The sequence below is a fragment of the Apis laboriosa genome, unplaced genomic scaffold, assembly GCF_014066325.1.
Source record: "Apis laboriosa isolate Shangri-la unplaced genomic scaffold, ASM1406632v1 scaffold26_cov146, whole genome shotgun sequence".
NCBI lineage: Eukaryota > Metazoa > Arthropoda > Insecta > Hymenoptera > Apidae > Apis > Apis laboriosa.
In genome coordinates this window covers 3,405,624-3,429,650 of record NW_025222592.1, presented here as the reverse complement: position 1 = coordinate 3,429,650, position 24,027 = coordinate 3,405,624, and the positions used below count along the sequence as shown (strand labels likewise).

The following is a 24,027-nucleotide window of genomic DNA, read 5'->3' as shown; positions in this document are numbered from 1 at the left end:
ATATCATGTCTATATTTTCTGCACATATTCACAATTCAAATCAATCTGAAACGACCCAATGATTAATAATAAAGAAAACAAAAGACAGTTCAAAATAATAATTTATTAATAATTTATAATTTAATCGTAAAATGTTCATCGTCGCTCCAACTATTTTAAATATCCGATCAAAGGATACTCCATGTTTCTAATTAATCACAAATCACGCGATATAAATCAGGTATATAATAATAAAATAATCAGATTATGACCGATGACGTTCTTATTTTTATACGACAGGTAAAATTGCTGATGAATTTTTGAACGATCTATTAATAGCTGCACGATAATTCTACCGTGGCCAAAAATTAGTCTCATTGTCGAATGAACTCTCTCCCAATTATCATCGGCTCAACTTCTTCTTCAATTTTTATGAAGAGATGGAGACAATTGTGGCAGATGGAATATCATGTTCGATATTAAAATAGAATTTGGCACGTTCGCCATTTGTAGTAATATAGTCGAGTAATATTGGATGAATTTTTTGAGTCGAAGATTTTTAGGTTAGAATTTTTGGTAAGATATTAAATTTATGTAAAAAGAATATTTCTTAAACTTCTAGTATTCAATAAAATAAATTCTCTAAAAAATTTAGAATTATAAGATAAATTATAAAATAATCTGAGAAAATTCGAAAATTTAATTTTAAAATTTTGAATATTTATAATGCTCAAAACTTAAAGTGTTTTCTGTTCTCAAATTTTATATTTTATATCTTAAATTTTAATATTCTAATATCTAAAAAAAAAAAAATTTCTAATAATCAATTACATTTTTTTTTAAATTGCTCATATTGAAGCATCAAGTTTTTAAGTTAAATATACATCATTCTATGTTAATTAGAGTGAGATCAAGTATCCAGTAAAAATTCAATTTGACATCAATGAAGAGCCATCCATTGTGATATATAATTAACCGTGTTAGATGTATCACGTATCGGGATTCTGATCAAAATAACCCTTAACCCACTGCCAGGGAATAATGATATCGGCCTGCCATATCAGCGCTTTCTTTATCTGCCTGCAGATCCTCGACACGCGCCAAATATATCATTTTGTTCGACAACCGCATTCGAAATAAAAGCGATGAGTTGATCGACCGAGTACAATTATCCTCGAATCAGTATTCGAAATCGTGGAAAGCGACTGTCCTTGAATACTCGTAATTATATTTTGAAAATGTGAGGTTATGAAAACTCTAAATGGCGGTAATTTTGAAATTACTTTAACAGAATTAACCCGTTGAAAAAGTAAAAAGTTAAAAATTTCGAATAAAAGTTACTTTAAATAATTACTCAATTAAAATATTTGAATAATTATTTGTAGCTATTATATATTATACAATATAAATCCGCTTTTCATATAATGGCAATTATTATATGTTGAACGATAAAAGTAACTTTATTCGTAACTTCAATTATTAAGTTTTATCCATCACTGCTTTGAGTAGTAGACATTGATTTATTATTTGAAATATTCATGATTAGAATGGAATTTTCAACTCTCAAAATTTCAAATATTTTAATATTACTTTCAGTTTAGATATTGAAACATTCATTTGTAAATTTTTAAAAGAATCCTCAAACTTATTTGAAATATGAGACATTCTAAATTCCTAAAAGTTTGAATATTTTGACATTATTTTGATTATTCACAATTCTTTTTATTTCTATATCTTTTTTGTTTAATTATTAAACACGAACGAATATCGTTATTCTATTGAATAACAATAAACAGATGCATATAAATGCAAATATAAACGCATACATCTCATTGAGGAAATATTTAATTATTCCATGACTCATAAGATATTCATAAGATAGATTCAAACTTGTTATTTAACATTCCCTCAAACACCAGGTCGGTGTCGAAGTTTTATAAAACACATTTTCGAACGGTGGAGGGAAATTGTCGACTGGTAATTGACACATTCGACAGCTGCCTGCATTTTCAATTCGAGCAAATATTTTTCCACCCGTAGCCGGATATTCGAAATGCTTCTCTCAGTCGATAAACACGATTGCTCGCTTGCTACCCTACGTGTAATCCGTGGAAAAACATTTCGTATTCGATCTTATATATCCGTTTCCGTTTTATTTACCGCCACGATCGGCGTATATTACGCGGCAAATATTTTGTCGTCGTATGGAAATTTCCACGGAGATTCGATAAACGGCGAGACTGCGAGGAGGAATCGACACGAGCATCTCCTCGATATCTTTCGAAATTGCCTATTTTGACATCGGAACGAAATTTTTTAAGAGATTCATTCGATTTTTCAAGATTAACAAATTGCCGTTTAAAGAGAAATTTTTAATTGTCACGATTTAAATGTTTTGAAGTTATTTTGTTATTTTGCTCGAATACTATGCTAATGTGTGATTTTAATCTTTCGTAAATTTAAGTATATTTATTAAAATTATTAAATAAAATAATTATCTCAACGAGTGTCATCCAACAAGGAAAAGTATAGAATAAAATAATGAAGATATGCACTCACTTGGAGCATATTAAAAATTATATAATCGAAATATTATTAACAATAAAATAATAATAAAAGATTATTACGAAAAACTATTACTCAAAGAGTAATTTTATCCGTTTCAGAAAAAATCATTTAAAACCCAAGATTCTGAAACGATCGACACTTGGAATCTTTCTAAATCCTCCTCCCTGACACTTTGAAAATACTTCTCGAACATCCGTCGAGCAAGTTCCCCATTAATCCCGCCATCAATTTCAAATTTCCCGCCCAGCGGAACGAGGTTATCCCCCGTCGTATAATCGGTCGTTTCCTTCGAGAAACGGAAGAAGGTCTGTCTGAAGGAGAGAGAGAATGATAAGGGAAAAGTGGCCAGTTTGGAAAAAAAAAAAAAAGAAAAGGACTCGTGCTTCTCGCGCGAAAACTTTCGACCAGTTCTGGAAAAGCAGAAGAGAACTTGGTAACTTACTTTGGCCTGACGGCTAGATTAGAAGCTAGCCTCGAGTTTCCGCAAGTTTCAACGGAAGTGCATCCACCCACGCGTGCGATTTGTCGGCTATTTGTTGTGAAAAAATATATTTGTTATTTGTTTTCTCTTTTTGAAAAGAAAATTGAGATTAAAAAAGAGAAAGAGAGAGAGAGATTGTCGATTCTTTTATGGAAATATTCGTTCCGTTTTATCTATTATTGAGAAGAAATTCGAGTCGAAATGCTCAATTACGAGATTAAAAGAATTTCTATTGGTGGAAAATTATTGAAATTATTAAATAATCCCCCTAATTTGAAAATTCAAGAATCTAATAATTCTACTCTTTCTTCATTCCACATATAATAATTAATAAAAAAATATTTATTAGTACAACATTAAATAAAAGGTATTAATTAAATTCAAAATAACATATTTATTATAGTTAAAGCAAAATTTAAAATAATTAAACCAACAAATTTTAATCTGATAAATAAATCACTTTTAACGACAAGAATTACCAATTTTATTTCTAATCTATTTACAACTCCATTTTGATCCTCCACCAGGAAGGGGAGAGGGGAGGAAACGAGGGAGCGTCATTAATCACTCGCGCTCATTTCGCGAATCGTTCCTTTTAAAAATTAATCACCGCCGTTGATACGACGGTTTATCGGCTTTCAAAAGGATTTCCCTGATCGACCTCGTGTTCCAACCTCGTTTTCCGTTTAGGAGGCTGACGAAGAAATCTGTCCGGCACGCTCGTTTACTTATTTACGCCGCTCGTAAAAATCCTCCAAGGAACTGTTGCTCTGCGGGCCGGAAGCGAGAAGAAGAAGAAGAAGAAGAAGAAGGTTAACGCGATAAACGTTTGCAATTTGTTAAACGGGGGGCCTGGTGTTTTCCCTTTTATTATTACAGGCCGCTGCCTGAGATTCTAATGGAACGACGCGAGAAATGCGAAAGGAAAATTGATGGGATATTAAAAATAAGAGAAAAGGAAGGGAATGAAATCCGTTCAGGGAAGGATTTACGAGTGTGTAAACTTATGCGTGATATTGTTTTTTCTTTCTTTTTTTTTTTTTTTTTTAAACGTTTCGCTTTTATATAATTTTTTTTTTCAAATTCATAGATATCGAGCTAAAATACCTTTTTGTGATTCTCATTGGACGAGAAAAATTCAAATCATTTTGCAAATGATTTATGAATATTCTTAATGTACATATTTATTTGTTGTGAAGCGTTATTTTGAAAAATAAATTTATAAAATTTACAAGAAACATGGTTAAAACTTGGAAGCTCAAAATCAAGCTGAAAAATTAATTAGACAATTTTTATACACTAAATGTGGAAGATTTAAAGAAAAATTTTAATTTCAATTTTTTTTATTCAATATTATTATATTTTTTAAAACAATTTATCCTTCCTAAAGAAATTAAAAATTAAATTTACATATATTTATACAAAGCTGAAATGAGACTGGAAAGTTTATAAGAAAAACAAAATTGTTTTACAGAAAACTTAAAAACAATGATAAATTGCGAAACTATAAATTAATTATTCAAAATAAATAGGATCTTCGCGAATTGGCAAAATTTCCATCAACACGTTAACTCCGGCATTCGAGTATAAATTTTCGTTACTCGAAATTAACAAGATTCTCACCACTGTGAATTAATAAATCCCGTTGGAAACGATAGTTCTTCATAGTTCAAAGGGATTTACGTACAATTTCAACTGGCGGTAACAGCCAGTATGAATGAGCCACGGCTCAAAGACGAGCTGTATAACGAGCTACGTCGTTCACTCTTGTCTCCAACACCCTTTAAGAAGAGACAAGATTCGAACAAACGATACAGAGGCGAGCAAAGAGGATCGAGGGATGTATTTCTCGTGGTTCGTCAATTGATAATAATATCGTTTAATGAGAATGATGGTAATGAGAGTTATGATGATAATCCTGTTACTCAACGAGGATAATTAATGTCACTTGATCATCAAATTGTGAATTGTAAAATTGATTGTTAAAATTGATGATTAATTGGAGTATTTCTGGTAATTAATAAAATTCTCTGGTTTCTTTTTAGTTGAATTCTTTAAGTAAAGATGATCATTCAAAGATTGAAAAGATAGATGATATATAGTATTGGGAATTTTGTTATTGAGTTGTTATTTAAAATGAGTAATATTATGTTAAGTAATAGTATTTTTAAATTTTGAATATTATTAATATTAAATAAATATTGTTAAATATTAAGGAAATCAATCATTGTTATTTTTATTCAAAATAATTTTGTATATTATTTTTATTCATTGTATTCTCACTTAATGAATTATTTATTAAGTACTATTATCGCTTCTTGAATAATATTACTAACTAATTAAAATTGAGTATTATTATTAATAATAGAATCACTATTACTTGTTGAGTATTAATTTTTCAAAGGAAACAAGTTACATAACAAAATAAATCTTTAAACATATTTTGAATAGATATTTAAGTAGAACAAGACCATGGTTAATCAGACATTTCATATACTAGACTGAATATATTATATAATATAAATTAATTATTAAATCAATTAATAAATAAGTTTTCATTTTTAGAAGATGAAAAAACTGATGACTTTTAACATTTTTCACTTAAATATAAGTCGGAGAAAAGATTGAAATAATCTTATATCTACGTTTATATTTGATCATCGTTATAAGTAGAATAGGACTGTTCCTAGTGTGGCCAGATAAGATAGAAATAATTCTTTTCCAATAGAGGATCTGACGTATGGAGCGAGTATAGCTATGATAATTTCGCATCATTGATTAGTCGTGGATCAATCGTATGCTCTAAATAAAATAACGTTGACAATGAGAATTTGATGAGCATTATTTTTAGAATTAGAATTACATTCCTCGCTTATGCAACCCGAATGTATGGATTAATGGATTTAATTTGATAAACAATGATGAAATGGATTTTCGATTTGTTAACTGGTAAACGTGTGCACCTTGCCAGAAGGTAATATAAAATAGAACAAAACAGATGGTTGCATTGTTTCACAGATGCTTACCGTGTATTTTTGTCTGTAAGGGGATAAAGACTGTGTTTGATCAGACGATATGAAACATTCCTTACAAATATTTCAAATATAAAAATGCCTCGTTTAAACGCACGTTTTCACATGTTCTCAATCAGAAAATATTAACGAAAATACATATAAGCAAATATTTGATCAGAGATTATTTTTCAATAATTTAATATCTCTCTACAATACGTGATGATACTTGAATTATTTATCATTTTGAAAATTCAAATACAATTTCATATAATTATAAATTTTTGGAAATGCAATACAGTTGTTAATTTCATATTGTGATATTTATTTTGTTAGATCAGATTCCATCAAGGAAATGATATATCAGTCTCTTATATTAAATTAACAATCCAAATAATAATAATCAGAATGTTTCATTTGTTCAGCTTCTATTTTCAATTTGAATTATAAAACTTTACTTTTTATAATATTAGAGAAAAAGATTTGTTTAAGTTTTTCTCTTTCCACTATCTCTTCCATTGCTTCAATATTGTAAAATTTAAAGAAATTAAATTATTTACATAATGACATATCCGTTTTTTTAATTTTTAAAAATTATGTATCAAACTGAAGTTATATTATTATTGGAACAATTTCATAAAAATAACAATTCATTAAAATTTAACTTGTGTTTAATTTCACTCTCATGGAGGCTGCAAAATCTCCTAAAATTCTATCTTCTTAAAAAAATCTAGGCTGATTTCTTATCTTTTTCTCAATTTCAAATGAAGATTTCGACGATTTGTAACAACGCAAATATTAAATTAAGATAAAAAAGTTTCCAGTGTCTTGGAGCTATTTTAAAGAATAATTAAAAAAAAAAAATCCTTCGAAATTGATAAGCTCTTTAATTGTCGTTTGTTTCATACTTTCCAAACTGTTTCTTCTTCTCCCTTCTTGCTCGTTCTTCCAGAGGAAGTTCTGTTTTAAATTAAGCAAAAACTGTTTCCTGAATCGGTTTTACATCTCGCGATTCGTAGAGAAGTTTTCAATAACGATCTCTGGGACAAAAATTAATATTCATTGTTAATTTCATCGGGGAATATGTTAACTCGTTGAGAACTGGCGTTGAATTAATGCGATGTTCCATTTGCAACTCATTTCTTCTTCTTCTTCTTTCGATTTGCATACGTTATTGAATTTTTTCTTCTTGAAGAAATTCTTTCTTTCTCGATATTTGATTGAAATTTTTTAAAATTACACAATTTTCTTTTTCTTTTTATGATGTGTGACTCGAAATTTTTATGAGATGATGAAAAATAATTTTCTTTTTATTATAAAAATTCTTTCGTGTCTCTGATATTATCAAGATACAAAAAATATTTTAGATCGATAAATATTTTATTAAAATTCGATACAAAAATTTACAGAAAAAAAGGAAGGAAGACAGGACGAAGAATTTAAAAAAAAAAAAAGATCATATAATTCGTTATTTTATTCGCCTATTCATGGTTCAGTTTTGATAAATATTATATTATTAATCATTTCATTATCATTTTTATGTACCTTTACATAAATTTTTGTTAGTTAAATTGTTATTAATTTTTCCACTTTAATTTCAATTAATTTCTAAAATAATTATATTTCTATTTTAAATTTTTTATTTAAAATTGTTCAAAATTTGGATGAAAATGTAAATGGGAATAGATTTTCCTCGTGACGAATTATCGTTTTGACAAAACGATGAATTATCAGGATTGAAGGATTTGTAGGACGAAAGCACTATTTTCAGGGTGCTTTGTTTTCGGTGCACGAGGGCGGTTTTACCAGCTTAATCCTCTTGTTTCAAATCGTCGTGGTCAAAAGACACTTGTTCTCCGAAAATTTAAATAAAATTGATCGAACAATGAATTGTTCGTAGATGTTAATCGTCAATTTTCGAATCTTTTCTGTATAAAAATTTTGTCCTAAATGCAATATGTATATTTCTTTTGAATGTTAAACAATTTTAAATATTCTTCAAATTGGAATTTTATAATTTTGCAAAGAGATTAGATTGAAAGAGATTAGGTGGATAATAATATCATTTTTAAATCAATATTTATTCGATTAATTTTCACTTAAAGATTGGAATACAAAACTTTTATAAAATCAATTTTTCTTTATTTGAAAATTTTATAATCTTTCTGTAAAACTTGAGAAAATCTTTAAAGTTTCACAAAAATTTTATCTCCTTTCTCTCGAAACATGAGATCTCACCTAAACCAATTCCAAAGTTTTATGATCCTTCAATAAAATCAAAAATCTTATTTTTAAGTAAAAAGTAAAGAACCAAAGTTATTTAATTTTTCTTATATTTTAAAATTTTTTAATTAATTCTTTCTTATCTAAACATACAATTTTTTCTATATAAACACTTTTTTTCTGAATATAATAAATCTTCTTCTCATCTACCTTTCTTCAAAGTTTTATCCTGTCCTTAAAAATTCATAATTTTCATCTTTTTCAATCTTTTTCTTTTCTTTTCCAATCTGACAAAATTTGATTCACGCGTTGACTTAATGTCCTTAAAAATTAAATATCCCCCATGATATTTTCTAAAACTTCTACAAAATCTCACTTTCAATCCTCGTAATATCGAAAAATTCTATCGCCAAAATATAAAAAAATTCTTTTCGAAAAAATCGAAAATCTTTATTTCCTTTCTCGCAACACCTGGCGAAATAACTCCATCGAAATCATAAACGTCTCGAAAACCTAGTTCTAATTTCGGGAAAAAAAAAAAAAAAGAACCCTTTCTCCAACATCCGTCGCCATTCACACCGCAGCTGTCAAAGAAGCGACACTCATTTCGCGGTGTTTATTATTGCGCCCTGTATTTCTGTGGGGTGGACGAGGGAAACGGGGCGGAATAAAGGATCTTGTGTCAACATTTCGTGCCACCCCCTCCACCCTTTTCCTTTTCATTTTCCTTGTTTGCCCGCGGACAAGGATCGAACGAAGGCCGGGACCTTGGCCAGCCTAGTTCTTCACCGCGAGATCTTCTAGGGAACCCTAGACGCCCATCAACATGCTAATGCGCCTTAGAAGCCAATTGTAATTCACGCGTTGGCTGCGTGAATAAGTAATGAGATTGTCGTTCAATTGAATTTATTCACTCGTGAAAGTTATTCGATTCTGTTTCTTGTCGATTTGACACGAATTTTAATCGTCCTAGGGATTTTACTCAATAGTCAACGGAATTATTAAATTAACTCGATTGATCTTAGATTTTTTTTTTTTTGGAGAAATGTAATTATGTTTAAGGGAAATTATAATGAATATTATGACACAATAAGTAATAACACAATCTGATATTCAAAGTACAATGGAAATCCTAATCTATAATTTTTTTTTTCTCTTTTTATCATCCATCATTTTCCACAATTTATTCTAAAATTGCACGACAATTTATTTGTCCCTATATCAGTATCATCACATAACCTAGAAAAGAAGCTACTGAAAAAAAAAAAAAAAAAAGAGAGAACGCTTTAACATTCATAACATCTCGGCAAAATTGGTGGCACAGGAACAGCTTGGCACGCGTGTTACAACGTGCATCGAGATATATTTTCCACGAAGAAGAGAAAGTTACCCTGGAGGCTTCTTTTATGCGCATGCATGCGGGATAAATGTGTGGTCGCAGGCATATTATAAAACACGCCATCGGCGTTTTCCGCCCCTTGTCTTTCGATTCGAAATCGTCGGTTAAGAGTTGCCTTTTCATAAGGAAACCAGCGCGCTGAATGCTTTCCCTATATTTTTATTTTTTTATTTTTATTTTTACAGGAAAAACGTAGATATATTGGGAAATTTTTTTTTTTGAATCTAAATAGATGAAGTTATGAATAGATGGAGGGAGTACGATGGGTGAAGTTTGAAAAATCGAATGGATGAAATTAATAAATTATTAAGCGAATGTGGTTTTTACGAGTATTTTGAGAACGGCTTATTCGGAATTGTTTGCCCAGCGTGGGCGTGGGCTTGAAATATTGGACAGAGGTGATTATTAAATCAAGCCTCTCCTGAATAAGCTTCATCTATCATTTTCCTTTTTTTTTTTTTTTGAGATTTTCATATTTTTAAGATTATTGATTTATTTCGATTATTTATATTGTATTAATTGGCGTGAATGAATGGATTGATATTGCTGCATAAAATCTATTTTTCTTTTCATTTTGATCCCCTTGAAATTCTCAATTTTTTAATTGAGAGAAAATTCTTCTCTCAAGAAAGTTTTGATTCTGGTGGATTGGAACTTTAATCGTGTTAGAATAACGCGTAAATAAAAAAAAATCATTAAAATGAAAAATGTTAAAAATTGGAAAAACTCAAATTTTAATTAAAAACTTCTCTAACCGCTTCGAGTTCCCATTAAATCGGGCTCGAGAATTTCTCTCTTTTGGAAAAATTTTAAAATTAATCGATCCAAAGACAGTAATGAGATAATGAAGATTCCAAATCTGAAATTCAAAAATCAAAACTTGATTAAAATCAATCAAAAAAATTCTCAGTTTTGAAACAAGATCAATCGTGTAAAAGTTGTGTTTTCCGTTTTCTGTTTTTGTACGAAATGATACGATATACTTTTCGAGATCAGGGCCATTTCGATATATAAGAGATGCGAGATTTCGTCGAGAGGAATATATTGAAATTCAGCATGTCTACTCGTTTCGTGCATCACAGACGATTTCGGATGTTGACGTAGCTGGATAAATGCGACGACGACGACGATCCAACTCTGTGGATTTACCTCGACATTTATATTAATGTCGAATAATACTAGTCGTGGAAAGAATCGTATCAATATTCATCTTGTTCGATGTTCAGTTGTCGATGTATCGATCGAGATTGAAGGCAGACCAGGATATCCAAACTACGTAGATATAAAACAATTTTTGGAAAACTTGTAAAACCTGTATATTTTTTTTTTTTATATCCTATTTCTATTTCTCATATTTATTATATTCCATATCTTTGTTCTATAATACGTTATATTGTAGATTTTTTTCTCGAAAATATTGAAATAGAATTTTCGAAAATTATCCAATATCCCAAGATATTTTTATTACAAAAATGTAAATTTAAATTTAATTGATTGATTAATAATGTTAGATAACGATAATTTTGATAAATTATTAAAAAGTAGGATTTTTCAATTCGATATTAATAATAGAACAATTTTTAAAAATAATAAACTTAAAAGATTTATTTTTTTATTTCTTAATTATGAATTTAATTGATTAAATAAAGGTGAATATTTATTTTGGAGTAAACTTGTAGAAAGCGACGCACAAACATTGAAATATATTCTAGAATAGTTGAACGGAATAATTGAATCGTTAAATATCTTAGTTACGTGATTTTCTGTGGACAGAGCAGTAGAATAGATCCATCCATAGTCAGACGGACGAGATGAAGTGTGTACTCAAGTAAGCAAATAGAACAAGATACAGCCGTGTTACTCAAGTAGTACTAGGTGCTGTATAATCAGACGAACAATGGAAGATAATCTTGCATAAAATTTACCCTTGTCAAAACGTTACAAATCATTGTTCCACATTTATGAACAATCCCTGCCGAATAATATAACATTTCAGAAAGAAAAAAATTAAAATTAACAATCTTCCATTTCTTCAAATCACAAGAACAATCAATATTTCCAATCGTTCCAAAATCATCCCTGTAATCTCCATTATTATTAATTTATCGTATCAAATTTTTAAAAAAAAAAAACAATCAAAAATTATATCAATGCCAAAATAACCATAATAACCTCTTCAATTCTTAATTAAAATTCACAAACAATATTAAATCTCCTCCATCTTTCCTTACCCCCCTTTCTCACCAAAAAAGCATCCCTCCTTTATCAATTCTCTGCAATCTCTCCTGCAAAAACTCCCACTCTAAATCAAAGCCCTCGCCTCGTCGCTGTTTCAAATTCCACCCTCTCCCCTCCCTCCCCCTCGTACAAAAAGCATTGTGTCGCTGGCTCCTCCCCTTCCTCCCCAAGAAAGCAAGAAATATCTCAAGGTATTTGCATCCGGTATCGTAGCTGACGTTTAATTTAAACACAACCCTCCCCTACCCCCTAATAAGGTCTTCCTTTCCATCCCCTTGCGTACCGAGAACAATTCGTTTAAACCTCTTCCACGCACGCTTTCACCACGTGCACGTGAGGAGTGGAAAAGAGGTAATTAATAGGTGGAACGGTTTCACGGTGCCGTGAACTCGGCAAAACGCCTCTTTCCTCGCCCTTGTGCGTTTAAGCTTGTGCGTATGTGTGTCAGTCATCCTTTAAGCGCGCGTTAACATATTTCGACGAACGCCTTTCACAATCGTTCTCTCCATTGTTGCAGGGAGAGAGAAAGAAAATGCTTTGGCTGGCCTTTTAACGGTTGGAAGGGTCGTTGGAGTTTGCCCTTTGCGGTTCTTTTTTTTTTTTAACCCCCTGCGGGAAATAAACGTCGATTTGAGGGATTATTCTTTCGTGATATTAATTTGCAATAAAGTGATAAAATTTTTTTTTTTTGATAATTGCTAAAGATTTCACGTGTTCACGTGATTAAAGAAAAAATGGATTGAGAATTGTCACGTTATAAATTAAAAGGATTGTTCAGAAATCATCGAAAAAAATTTAATTGGCGATGTATTAAGCCCATCTCCATTTTCTTTTTTTTTTTATTTCTTCCAATTCAAAAAATTCCACGGTTTAAAAATTTATTATTAATATATCGATAATATGTAATGATTATTTTGTATTGTATATTGAATTTTCGATCGAAAGGGAAAATAATATGTTATGATTATTCATCCTGAGGATTGAATTCTCAATGAAACAAAAAAGAAAAAATTTACAGTCGTCCCAATGTTTAAGATTCATCCCTTCAACCTTTTACCGTGAAATTTGTACACTCGAGCGACAGTCACGTTTCACTTGTGCAACCTGGATCTGGAGACACGATCGACACGTGGGGATGAGAAACGCGTTCGAAGGTTGGACGAGCAGGAATGGAATCACGGATAACGATCTGTCCACGGATTTTGTCCATTTTTTAAACCCGTTTTTTATTTCCAAACGAATAATTCCGGAGGCACTGGTGAATCGACTCGTAATCCATGTAAAAGACTGTTGGAAAGAATTATTCTGGGGAAATGCGCCCGATCTTTTATCCTTTCAGTCAGATTTTCGGTAACAAAAAAAGAAAAAAAGATATTCTCGATCGAGAATGCAAGAATTGTAAGAAATAATTGTGAGGTGATCGAAGAGTAATTTTTTATGGATTATTAATTGTGGATATTAGAATAATTTTTTGTGTTAGTTAAATAGTTCTCCATTGATTTTATAAGAAATAATTTTACGAAATTATATATTTTTCGTATTTTACGAATAATTCTCATATGTAAATGAAAAATAAAAAATATACATAAATATCGATGGACTTTCGTACACATAAATTTACTAAAAAATAGATAGAAATATTTTTGATAAACCGCGAGATTTTTACAGAGGCGATATCATCGAGAATATAATTCGAATCGATTCTTTATGATCGAGCAAGTGGAACAGGTCTACGTTCGATCGGACGAGTCTTCCTGCCATCCAATTTCAAATACATTCACGCTTGATTTTTGAAAATGATAATGAATTTGAAAAAAAAAAAAGAAATAAAAAGTTTCCAGAGATTGTGGAAGCGATGAATTCATTCGATTTATCAATAAAATCGAAACGACACAACGCTGCCGATTCGAATGAAACGGTCGATTAAACGGAGCCCTGTCCTATCGACCATTTTAATCACGTGACAACGAGCCGTTCTCCACAGTCAATTACCGAGTAAAAAAGATAAAGAACGTGCGTCTGTCGGTCCCAATTATTGTACACGAACGATTTTTCGAAGGGAGAAAGGGAGAGGGAGAAATGGCAACAAAGACAAAAGATGGATGTACACCGGTGAACGAAAATGGCGTGCCTTAATTCGTCGAGTGAAGCCTCGCGTGAATTCGCATTTCAGCGATCCTTGTCCACCGCCAACGCGGTTTCCGGCTGCTGCGTGAACGAAATCATCTTTCGACCATGGTGCACATCGAGCTGCTACCTCGAACACTTTATTCGAATTAATTCGAATGCGAATGTGGAAACGTTCGCTCTGAAATTTTTGATAATTTTTTCCCTCTTTTGTTTCTTTTTTTTTTTGTTTTTTTGTAATGGAGAATTTTTTATAATACGATCTGGTGACAATATGTAGTTGAAATTGTAGTTTTTTTGGTTTTAGGTTGATATTTGATTATCAATTTGGAAAAAATTGGTTTATCGGAGATTGGTTGGTTTTAGAAAACTATTTTTTTGAGGAGAAATATAAAATTGGAAACAAAAGAATATATTATATTCAATTTAATCCCATCTATTTTTAATTCATTTATTTAGATATTTCATTTACAATTTTACATAAAAAAAATGACTAAGCTTTAATTAAAACCTTTAACAATATTCAGAGTTATCGCAACTTTAAAAAAAATACAAATAATCGTAACAAGATTTCGAAATTTTAAAAATAAATAAATTTAAAATATTAAACGAGATCCTCCTAATACCTTAACTGAAACGTTCAAATACCAAATGAAATCCACTTTTCCAACTTAAATCTTTCACCAAACAAACAAACTAACGTTGCAACATTAAACGAGTAATAAAAACAACAGATTATGGATGGAGTTTTAAAATAAATAAATTTAAATATACCACGAATAAAATCTACTAAAAAAAAAAAAAAAAAAAAAAAAAAAAANAAAAAAAAAAAAAAAAAAAAAAAAAAAGAACACGTTACACCTTTTCCTTCAACCAGAAAAAATTTTCTCTCTTCCAGATTCCACGAGACACGGAACCCCCGCGACCCGGTTCTCCACGTTCGAAAGGCAAGAAGAAGACACACCGGCAATCTTGTGAAAATAATGCGAGCAAAGCGTATCGAGGAGGAGACGCGCTTCAGACTGCTGAGATACACGCACCGCGCCAAGTGTCGAAAGATCATCTGATCATCCTCCCATCCAGGAGCGAGCGTTCCCTCCACCCCCGCGATCGTCCCCCACTGGCTGTGATCTCTCCTCTCGCGAACGATAACAGGTCGATCGACGTGCGCGTGTGCGCGTGTGTGTGTGTCTGTGCGGTGATCGAGGGAGCGGAAATCGAGGCCTGGTGACGCGGAAGAATACCCTCGTAATTGTAAACTGAGCGACTATCGATCCGGTTTGGCGGGGAATTTGGCCCAATAGGAATCGTTCTTCCTCGATTTTGGGGATAAATGGCGAAACGATGGAAGAGGATGATGGAAACATCTCCTCTCTCCTCGTGAAGGGATGGATATAGAGAATTGAATGAATTTTGGGGAAAAAATGAAATTTGTCGTGAACTCGTCGAAGATTGTAGGAAATTGAAGTGAAATGATACAATTGATACGGTTATACGGAGGTTATAGGGATTTTTGTTTAGGGGAGGGGAAATCGTGGAAAGGGGATGTAGCGATTTGAAATTGGGAATTTTTTCGGTTTGTAGATTTTGTAGTGAATTGACCGTTTTGATAAAATATTTTGAAAGTGTTGGAAGATTTTCTAGAAAGTGATTGTTGGAAAGTTTGAAGAATTTGCGGAAGGAAAATATAGATAGAAAGGAATTTGGAACTGATGAAATTGTTTAAATTGTGTTGAGATAATTAATTGAAATTTTTTTATAAAAGTTGAACGAAACAAGATTTATAGGCAATTTTAATAAGTGTTACAATTAACGGTGTTGAAACAAATTTTTAAACAAACAAAAGTTAAAAAAATAACAAAAGGACAAAGTTTTAATAAAAAGCCGAGAAACTGTTGAATATTAAGAATTGATAATAAATTGACTGTTTTAACGAAATTAATAAAATATTATTATTTTAACGATATTAAAAGAAAAAAGTTTAAACAAAATTGGAAAATTTTCAAGAAGAAGATATGAAAAATGTTAGAAGCAAGATGGAATATTAATAGTAAAAGGGATCTTTGGAATTCGTTAAGCTCTCAAAGTTAGAAGAAGAAACAATAGCCTGAAATTTTCCGAATACTTAGGAAAGCTCGTTAAAGTGGAAAAGGAAAGAGAAGCTTAAAGTCTGTAACTATCTAAAAAGGAATTCAGAAACTCTTCTAAGATTGTAACAAGAAAAAAAAAAAAAAAGAAAGATATTGAAACTTTCTCATCTGTCAAAGTTTGTCCATCGTATGAGATCGATTATAAAAAGGAATACCATTATTTCGTCCATTATCTGAATTATTCTTCTAAAATTCGAATCCGACATTTAACAAAAAAGATTATTTAATTTTTTTCAAAGATTCGAAAAGGGATTTCAGAAACCTTAGATTGATTAAGAAAAGAAATTCTAGAAAATTTTATGGAAATTTGAGAGACGCACAAATTCAAATTATCGAAGGGTAAGAAGGAAACCCTCGTAAATCATCTCACAAACTTAATAATAATTAGGCAAAGAGAGATTTGGAAGAAGTTTTAAAAAAAAGAAAATAAATGAATAAAGCAATAAAAAAGACTCCTCTGTTATTTAATCTAAGAAAATAATTTCTGAGAATTGGGAAGGGATGGTTCGAGGTGCTGCTCGATCGCGAATAATTATTCTTATTAAAATTCTGCAATTACCAGACCGTGTGAAAATTGCCGTGAAAGAAGAGGGAAGATTAATTTAAACGAACGGGCAAAGCGTTTCTCTTTTATTAAGAGATAAAAATTATCAAAAGCAATAACTGTACGGTGGAGCAAGCTGTCTGAAAATGTTCCTTTATATACCAAAAACAATTAAAAACCGATCGTTATTTAAGATTAATCTATAAATACAGAGGAAGAGATTAGAAAAATATCAGAATCAAAAGTAGATAATAATAACTTGAACAAGTTATTTTGAAAATTCAAAATAAAAAAAATTCCCTTAATTTCTTTCTCTCCTCTCGAGTGAATCGACGAATTGGCGCGTCCAAAAACCTTTTTTAAATTGGGAGAAGGTTAAACGAAGGGGTGGAGGGTCTCAGTCAGTGGGCGAAACATGAGGGAGGAACCGATAGAGCAACGTCAGCAACGCGTCCTCACGATAAGCGGAAGTAAGAATCGTAGGAGCCGAAATTTCTTCCGAAGAGGACGATGAACGAGGGCGCCATTGTCGACAATTCGAGGCGGAAGTGGATGCCTGCTCGGACATAGGGAGGGGGGAAAAAACTATCCTCTTGTAGGATAGTTTAAATGGGATCGGGGTTGAAATCTCGTTTCAATTCGATTTTCAAAAGAGGAGGGGGGGGTCGAAATTAGCGGCGGAGGGGGAGAAAAAGGTGGTGGAAATAATTGGACCGGAAGTGTCCTGGGACAAGGAGAGGGGCGGGTAGGCCGGTAATGGAATTTCAATTCCGATCGAAAGTTCTTCGATCAAAAATTTCTATCCCTCGATAATAATTTCGAGGAATTTATTAACGCCCTGCTAAGCGTGAAATCGCGAGCGCGGGGGATTTATATTCAGGAAATGAAGAAACTTTTCTTCTGGAAAAACGAAAACTAGTGGAAAACCAGTTATCGAATCCTAATATTTCCAAGTGTATTTATCCCCCTCAGTGCGTTTATTCCCGAAGGAAAAAGGGGTGCGTGGCTCTCGAAACGGAGAACAGTTCTCTTCTGAGAAGTTATTCGAGGACTTCCTGACGAGAATCGTCGATGAGCCAATCTCTGTTTAAGACATACAGTGGACATACAATGTGAAATATTGTTTAAATTTAAGGACGTTTGTAAGGATATGAGGAAGAGAACGGTGAATCGAGTTGGAGTAATTTTTTGGTGATGATAAAAAAAGGAAAGTGGTGTAATTAGATCTGAGATAATTATAGCAGCAGACCGATCCGTTTTAGAGAAGTTTCGAATTGAATGAGGAGTGAACGAAACAATAAGGAAAATCAGACGGCGAAGGTGGGTGTGAAACGAAAAGGGGTGGTGGTGGGAAAGAAAAGGGGTTGAAACGGAATCAAAAAGAGAAGGGAAGGGACGAGCTTTTGTCGCCAATGATAGCGTTTGTCGAGGGTGAATGGTAAATCTCGAAGGTGCTAATAGGTTTAATTGTTCTTTTTTGGAAGAGGATTGAACGAGGGACACGTGGTGGTGGAAAAGAGGAAATAGCCCGATTTCAAAGGTAATTTTAGATAAAGGAGGAAAGATTGCAAAGGTTGCTAAACCGTTTAATTGAGAAAATTGATGGAAAAAGGAACGTGCCGAAGACTATCAAGGGAAAAGGAAAAAAGAAATCATTCGTCGTTTAAAAATTTCCTCTGAACATTACGATTGATCGGTTGTTTTATAATTGAGTAAATCTCTGAGCGAAATAATCTTAACCTCCGATTAAAAACTGAATCCAAAAATTAAATTCTCCAAAAAAAGAAAATCAAGAAGAATCCCTAACCCCTAACGATCTAACCTCAAAAAGCTAACTTGCACCTTTCTGAAACAAAAATAATTGATCAAAATAATACATAAAAATAAAGAAGCGGAAAAACGAACCTAACCTCAAAACCTTAAAACAAAATAAAAAAAACAGTATCTTCCTTCAAACAAAACAAACGAATAAAAGGAAACCTAACCTAACCTCAAAAGAAACCTAAATAAAATCCCTGAGAATAATATTCGACCAACCGAACGAACAAAAATACAAAGAAGAAATATACAAATATACAAAGGAGAAAGCGAATCGGATCGATCAACGATGATCCCAGGATTTCCAAAGGATCGATGATCGAATCGTTGATCTATCGATCGATAACCGCGTCGTGATGGAGGCGATCGGTATCCGTCGGTTTTCTTCCGGTGAAATCGCTTCACGAGAGTCGTTGTTCGGTGCGTTGTTCGGCCGGAAGTGGTCTGAGATGGTTCGAGATTTGGCGCGACAGCTTGCCAACTAAAATGCGAGAGCTGAACGCGACCGCATGTGCTGCCCTTTACGAGCACGTCAAGTGGTCCGGACCGTGGATCCTGGTTACCCTGATCGTGCTCGCGATAGTGAACGTGATGGTTGTGCTGGGCAACGTGCTCGTGATACTCGCTGTCTATCATACGAGCAAGCTGCGAAACGTGACGAATATGTTCATCGTTAGCCTCGCGGTGGCGGATCTGATGGTCGGTCTGGCGGTGCTTCCGTTTAGCGCTACGTGGGAGGTTTTCAAGGTGAGGCTTCAATTCTATTCGTAATAATAATCTAATCGCACTTGTTTATCAATTTATCAATTTATCAATATTGAATTAACGTGAAGTGAGTGGAATTTTGTTTTCCTCGAAGTTTAAATTTGCCGCCCTTTTACGAGTAATTATAATTTAGAAAATGACATAAAAGTTTTTGTTTTATTTTAGAGTGGTGTTAAATTACATTGAGAAAATGACATTTAATAAGATAAAAATGGTAAAATTTTATCTGAAAATTGAATTTATACGAGAAGAGTAGAAAATCATCTCGTTTTTCATTTTTCTGACGTTTGAATTTGGCGCGCAATGGCGTCCGTAATTAGTAATTACATTATAGAAGAATTTTCACGCCTTTTACGTGAAAAATTGAAATTTTATTTGTGAATTTGCGTAATTTCATTTTAATCTAGCATATATCTTACATAATGATATGATATATTTTCTACATCAATTAAATACACAAAATTCCCCGATCTATTAATATTATCTATATAAGTTTCTTAATTTGGAAAATATTTGAACAAAAATCATAAATATACAGTCTATCTCTAAAATAAAAATTTTCATCCAATAATTGGCACACTCGAAACACATTATAAAAAAAGAATATCACGTTTCAAGAATATTTAACAACTTACAAATTCCAACGCAGAAGATAAAGATTCAAACACACAATAGATATTCACAGATATAACTGGCAATTCTCTCGAAAAATTCTTTAAAAACTTTCTATAGACATATAAAAAAAACTCGATCTTTTGCATCAAAAAAAAAAAAAAAAAAAAAAAACATTTCAAAAATCCTTTTCCAGTCGCGATCGCGAAGCAATATCACGCTTTATACCTCGAAATTAAAAGCGGCTCCACGTCGAACGAATTTCAAAGAAAGACCGGAAAACACTGCACTGATTTTTCATCGTTGCGTGTCGAAACCTTTGATCTCTCGTCCGTTCGATGATTCATCGATCGTTCCTCTCTATTCTCTCTCTTCTTTCCCTCTTTTCTTTCTTTCTTTCTTTCTTTTTTTTTTTTTTTTCCCTCCCTCTCGCAAGAAGACTAGGATAATGGCGCGAATCGAGGCGAAGCGGCCATGATGATGAGTTGGCGAGTTCCACGACGACGGATCCCGAGTTTCTCGAGTGTTCTCGAGCGCGAATCTGCATCGAAATTCGAAACTTCGTGATTGGAGGAGCGACGATGCGCGAATCACAGCCTGTTAAACGTCCGTGTGGCGTTCCAGTGATTTTCGACAGAGATTTTCATTCCCATCTTTTCTTTTTGGTTTCGAGTTTTTTTCGAATTTAAGAAGTTAAAGTTATGGAAGTTTTTATCGAAATGAATTTCACGCGAGAATCTCTCCCTTCGTGCTCTTTCTCAGGAATCGATTTGTTAAATTTTATTTTTTCTTTGAATAAAAATTTTCATCGCGAGAAATTCATTCTCGAGAAAACTCGAATGGCACATATAATGAAATCGTATTTTAGATGGAATCTCTTCACAGCAGTTGTGCATCGAGGAATGATTTCAATAATGGCAGAAAGGAAGAATAAATTGTTTTCCTCGCATTGTTATTGCTTAGATTTATAAATAAAAAGAATTAATTAAATATATTATTATCAACTGTACAATTAGCATACCACATTATACTAAATAATAATACAATTTACACATCGATTTTACAATATTATCTAATCAATAGAAACTAAAAACATTGAAAAGAAAAAGAAGAAGAACAACAACAACAACAAAAAGAAAATCGAATCTTTTTACAACTCCATTCCTATCCCACCCCATCATTAACGAAATCACCCTCGATGTGTCGAATTACGGTCAAATCGTTCCCCAATTACCAGAAACCGGAAACTCGAGAGAAAAACTCGCCCTCCCTTAATTACAACAACCAGCTAAGAGAAGGTTGAAGCTTGAGGTTCAAATAATATAACTCGAGACAATTATCTCGGCCATTATAGCAACCCCTTCGATACACACATCCCCGCCATATCATCCAGAGAAGGATCCAGATTGGCAAAAGATTAAAAAAAGGGCGAGGAAATAACCGTGAAGGGAAAGAGGGGAAGGGGTGGGTTAGGCGCAACAGTTTGCTTCCTTCCTTCCTTCCTTTCGTAGTGATTCAACCCCCGAAGGACGAAGGTTTCTTGGGGGTTGGATTTCAGGGGAGGGATGGGGCGAGAAAGATTGTTGCGCTTCTTGGTTCAAGGGGCTGGAATTTGGATTCAAAGAATTTGGATACTACAATCTTGAGAGATATTTTATAATTTGGAATCTTTATGTATTTCAATGATCTTCTGGTATAAATAAATAATAATACGCCTCCATATTAAATATTTATTTAATAGTGTACACGAAATGAGATTGCAAAACTGCAATTTTAAATTGCAAAAAATTTATTTAATATAAAGAGTTATAGAATATTTGATTTGAAAATATTTTAAAATAATTATATTAACTTTTTATATATTTATAATTATTATAGAATATTACTATTAATATTGGGATCATTATAATTGATACATTCCATTAAGCTTAAAATTTGTACAATTAATTAAATTTAAATGTAAATTAGTGAAATTTCACAAAAGAGACGTAAGAAGATATAGAAAATATATATATATAATCAATTGTTAATTTATTTTAACAGAATTGAATAATTGAATCTGAAAAGGATAAGAAAACAATATTAAATAAATAAATGATCGATCAACTGATCCCTGTGTTACATTACATTCAAATTAACCTGACTGATATCGAATTTCTATCATTTCGAAATTAACGAATCGAGGATTATGACGAACAAGTTAATTAACATCCCCCGAAACACACCAATGGTCGAGTTATTAATAACGGCCGTGCATCTCGAGGGTGGATAGTGGAGGGGGAGAGGGAGGGTTAGATTAATCGAATCGAACAAGAGCGTGGACAGGAGGGTCGAGGATAATTCCGAAACAGGTGGTTGGCGTCGTCGGGGAGGTGGTTGAATCACAGCACAGCGCGAGGCGGTTACAGCTGCCGCTCATGGGGGTGCATTATGCTCAACACCCCGTGGAGGAAGGCTCGATCGAAGTGTCGGCTTCTCGTCTTAGCTCGAAGATAACGCGTCTCGTGATGGCCGAGGTCGATAGATACAATCGAAATTGTTGAGTATTAAGGTATTGGAAGGAGTTTTTGATTTTATTGATTCTCTATTTTTGGAATTTACGAAAATCGTTATAAATTGTATTGGCTGTATGTTGGAAAAATAGATAATTAGAAAGTAGAAATTTTTTAATTTAATTGTTGTAAATTATATATGGAAAATAAAAATTTATTTAATATAAAGAGTTATAGAATTTTTGAATTGAAAATATTTGTAATTGATTATATTAATTTTTTATATAGTTATAATTATAATTATTATATTACTATTAATATTGGGATTATTATGATTGGTATTACACGAAGCTTAAAATTTATACAATTGATTAGATTTGAAGGTAAATTAGAGGGTTGAAATCTCACAAAAGAGATGTAAGAAGATATAGGAAAAATATATATATATATAATCGATCGATTGTTAATTTATTTTAGAATAATATATAATTGTTATAATATTCTTAAGCGTCCTCTTTCCATCCATGCTTGAAACTAAAATTATATAATTGATTAGTAAGATTCGAAGGGAAATTGGAAGATTGAAATATCGGGAGAGGAGGTATAAGAAGCGGAAGAGTACACTTGATCAGTTTTCAATTTACCTTGGAACAATGCAAGATAAATTGGAAAACAATTAAGGCCACTTTTCTACTTCTCCAATATTCCAATTTATTTTCGAATTATCCTAATTAATTAAATTATATTTAATCAAAAATTACGATTCGATGTCAAATTTAAGCATTTATTGAAATTAATTAATTAGACGGATCTTTATTATTTCATTACTTCTAAATTAAGAAATTAAGAATGGATATTAAAAATCCTCCCTTAAATTATATAAATACTTATGAAAAATTTGAATGAAAATTACAACATAAAATAAAAAAATTCATTGTAAACAAATATACATCCTAATTCATAATTTATAAATATCTATAAATATTTTTTCAATAAACCAAAAACACCAACTGAAAGAAACACGACGTTCAACAAATGTACAAGTCTCGAAAAACGCTTCGTTTGAAAACGTAAATTCACGTTCTCGTGCATTATGTATCGTATGTACGAATTCGAGCGACATTCTCGACTCAAGTTTGCTCGTATGGATAGGATATATATATATATATATATAAAGAGAGAGAGAGAGAGAAAGATTATTGGTTTCGAGGAGATTGAAACGCAGAGTAAAGGATGGATAAAGGTATTGTACGGCGGGCATAGAGGGATGTATCGAAACGTGGATGGATGAACAACGCTGAAGTCCGTCTAAAATGAGGGAAACGAGAGGATAACGAGAAACCATAAAGCCATCGTGGAAAATTTATACGATATATAGAGGGAAAGTGCTTGGATATCTTTCAATTTTTAGGTTAGTTTTCGTATTTCAAAAGAAAAAAAAAAATCTATCCTCAATCCTTTTTGCAATTATTTTATTCGTTTATTTATTTATTTCTCGTTCTTTATCCTTCGATTATCATCAGCTCGTTTCCAAAAATTTGCAAAAATTTTTCCAAAAATCTTTGAAAGAATTTTATTCGTTCGAATTTTATTCGAACGAAACTCAGTTTGAGAAGATAT

The 24,027-nt window shown here is 32.0% G+C and overlaps 1 protein-coding gene across 4 annotated transcripts in view; it reads left to right on the top strand.

Annotated features, from left to right (window-relative positions):
* The window catches only part of LOC122714008 (octopamine receptor Oamb), a 118,397-nt gene that overhangs the window by 83,153 nt on the left and 11,217 nt on the right, over nucleotides 1-24,027 (top strand). For 3 of the 4 annotated variants that reach the window (XM_043934975.1, XM_043934972.1, XM_043934973.1), the window contains one exon: nucleotides 14,925-19,285. In XM_043934975.1, the coding sequence (XP_043790910.1) occupies nucleotides 19,025-19,285 (261 nt within the window). In that variant the 5' untranslated portion in view covers nucleotides 14,925-19,024. Of the gene's footprint in view, nucleotides 1-14,924; nucleotides 19,286-24,027 lie in introns of those variants that run through there. The other variant, XM_043934976.1, reaches the window with a different exon arrangement.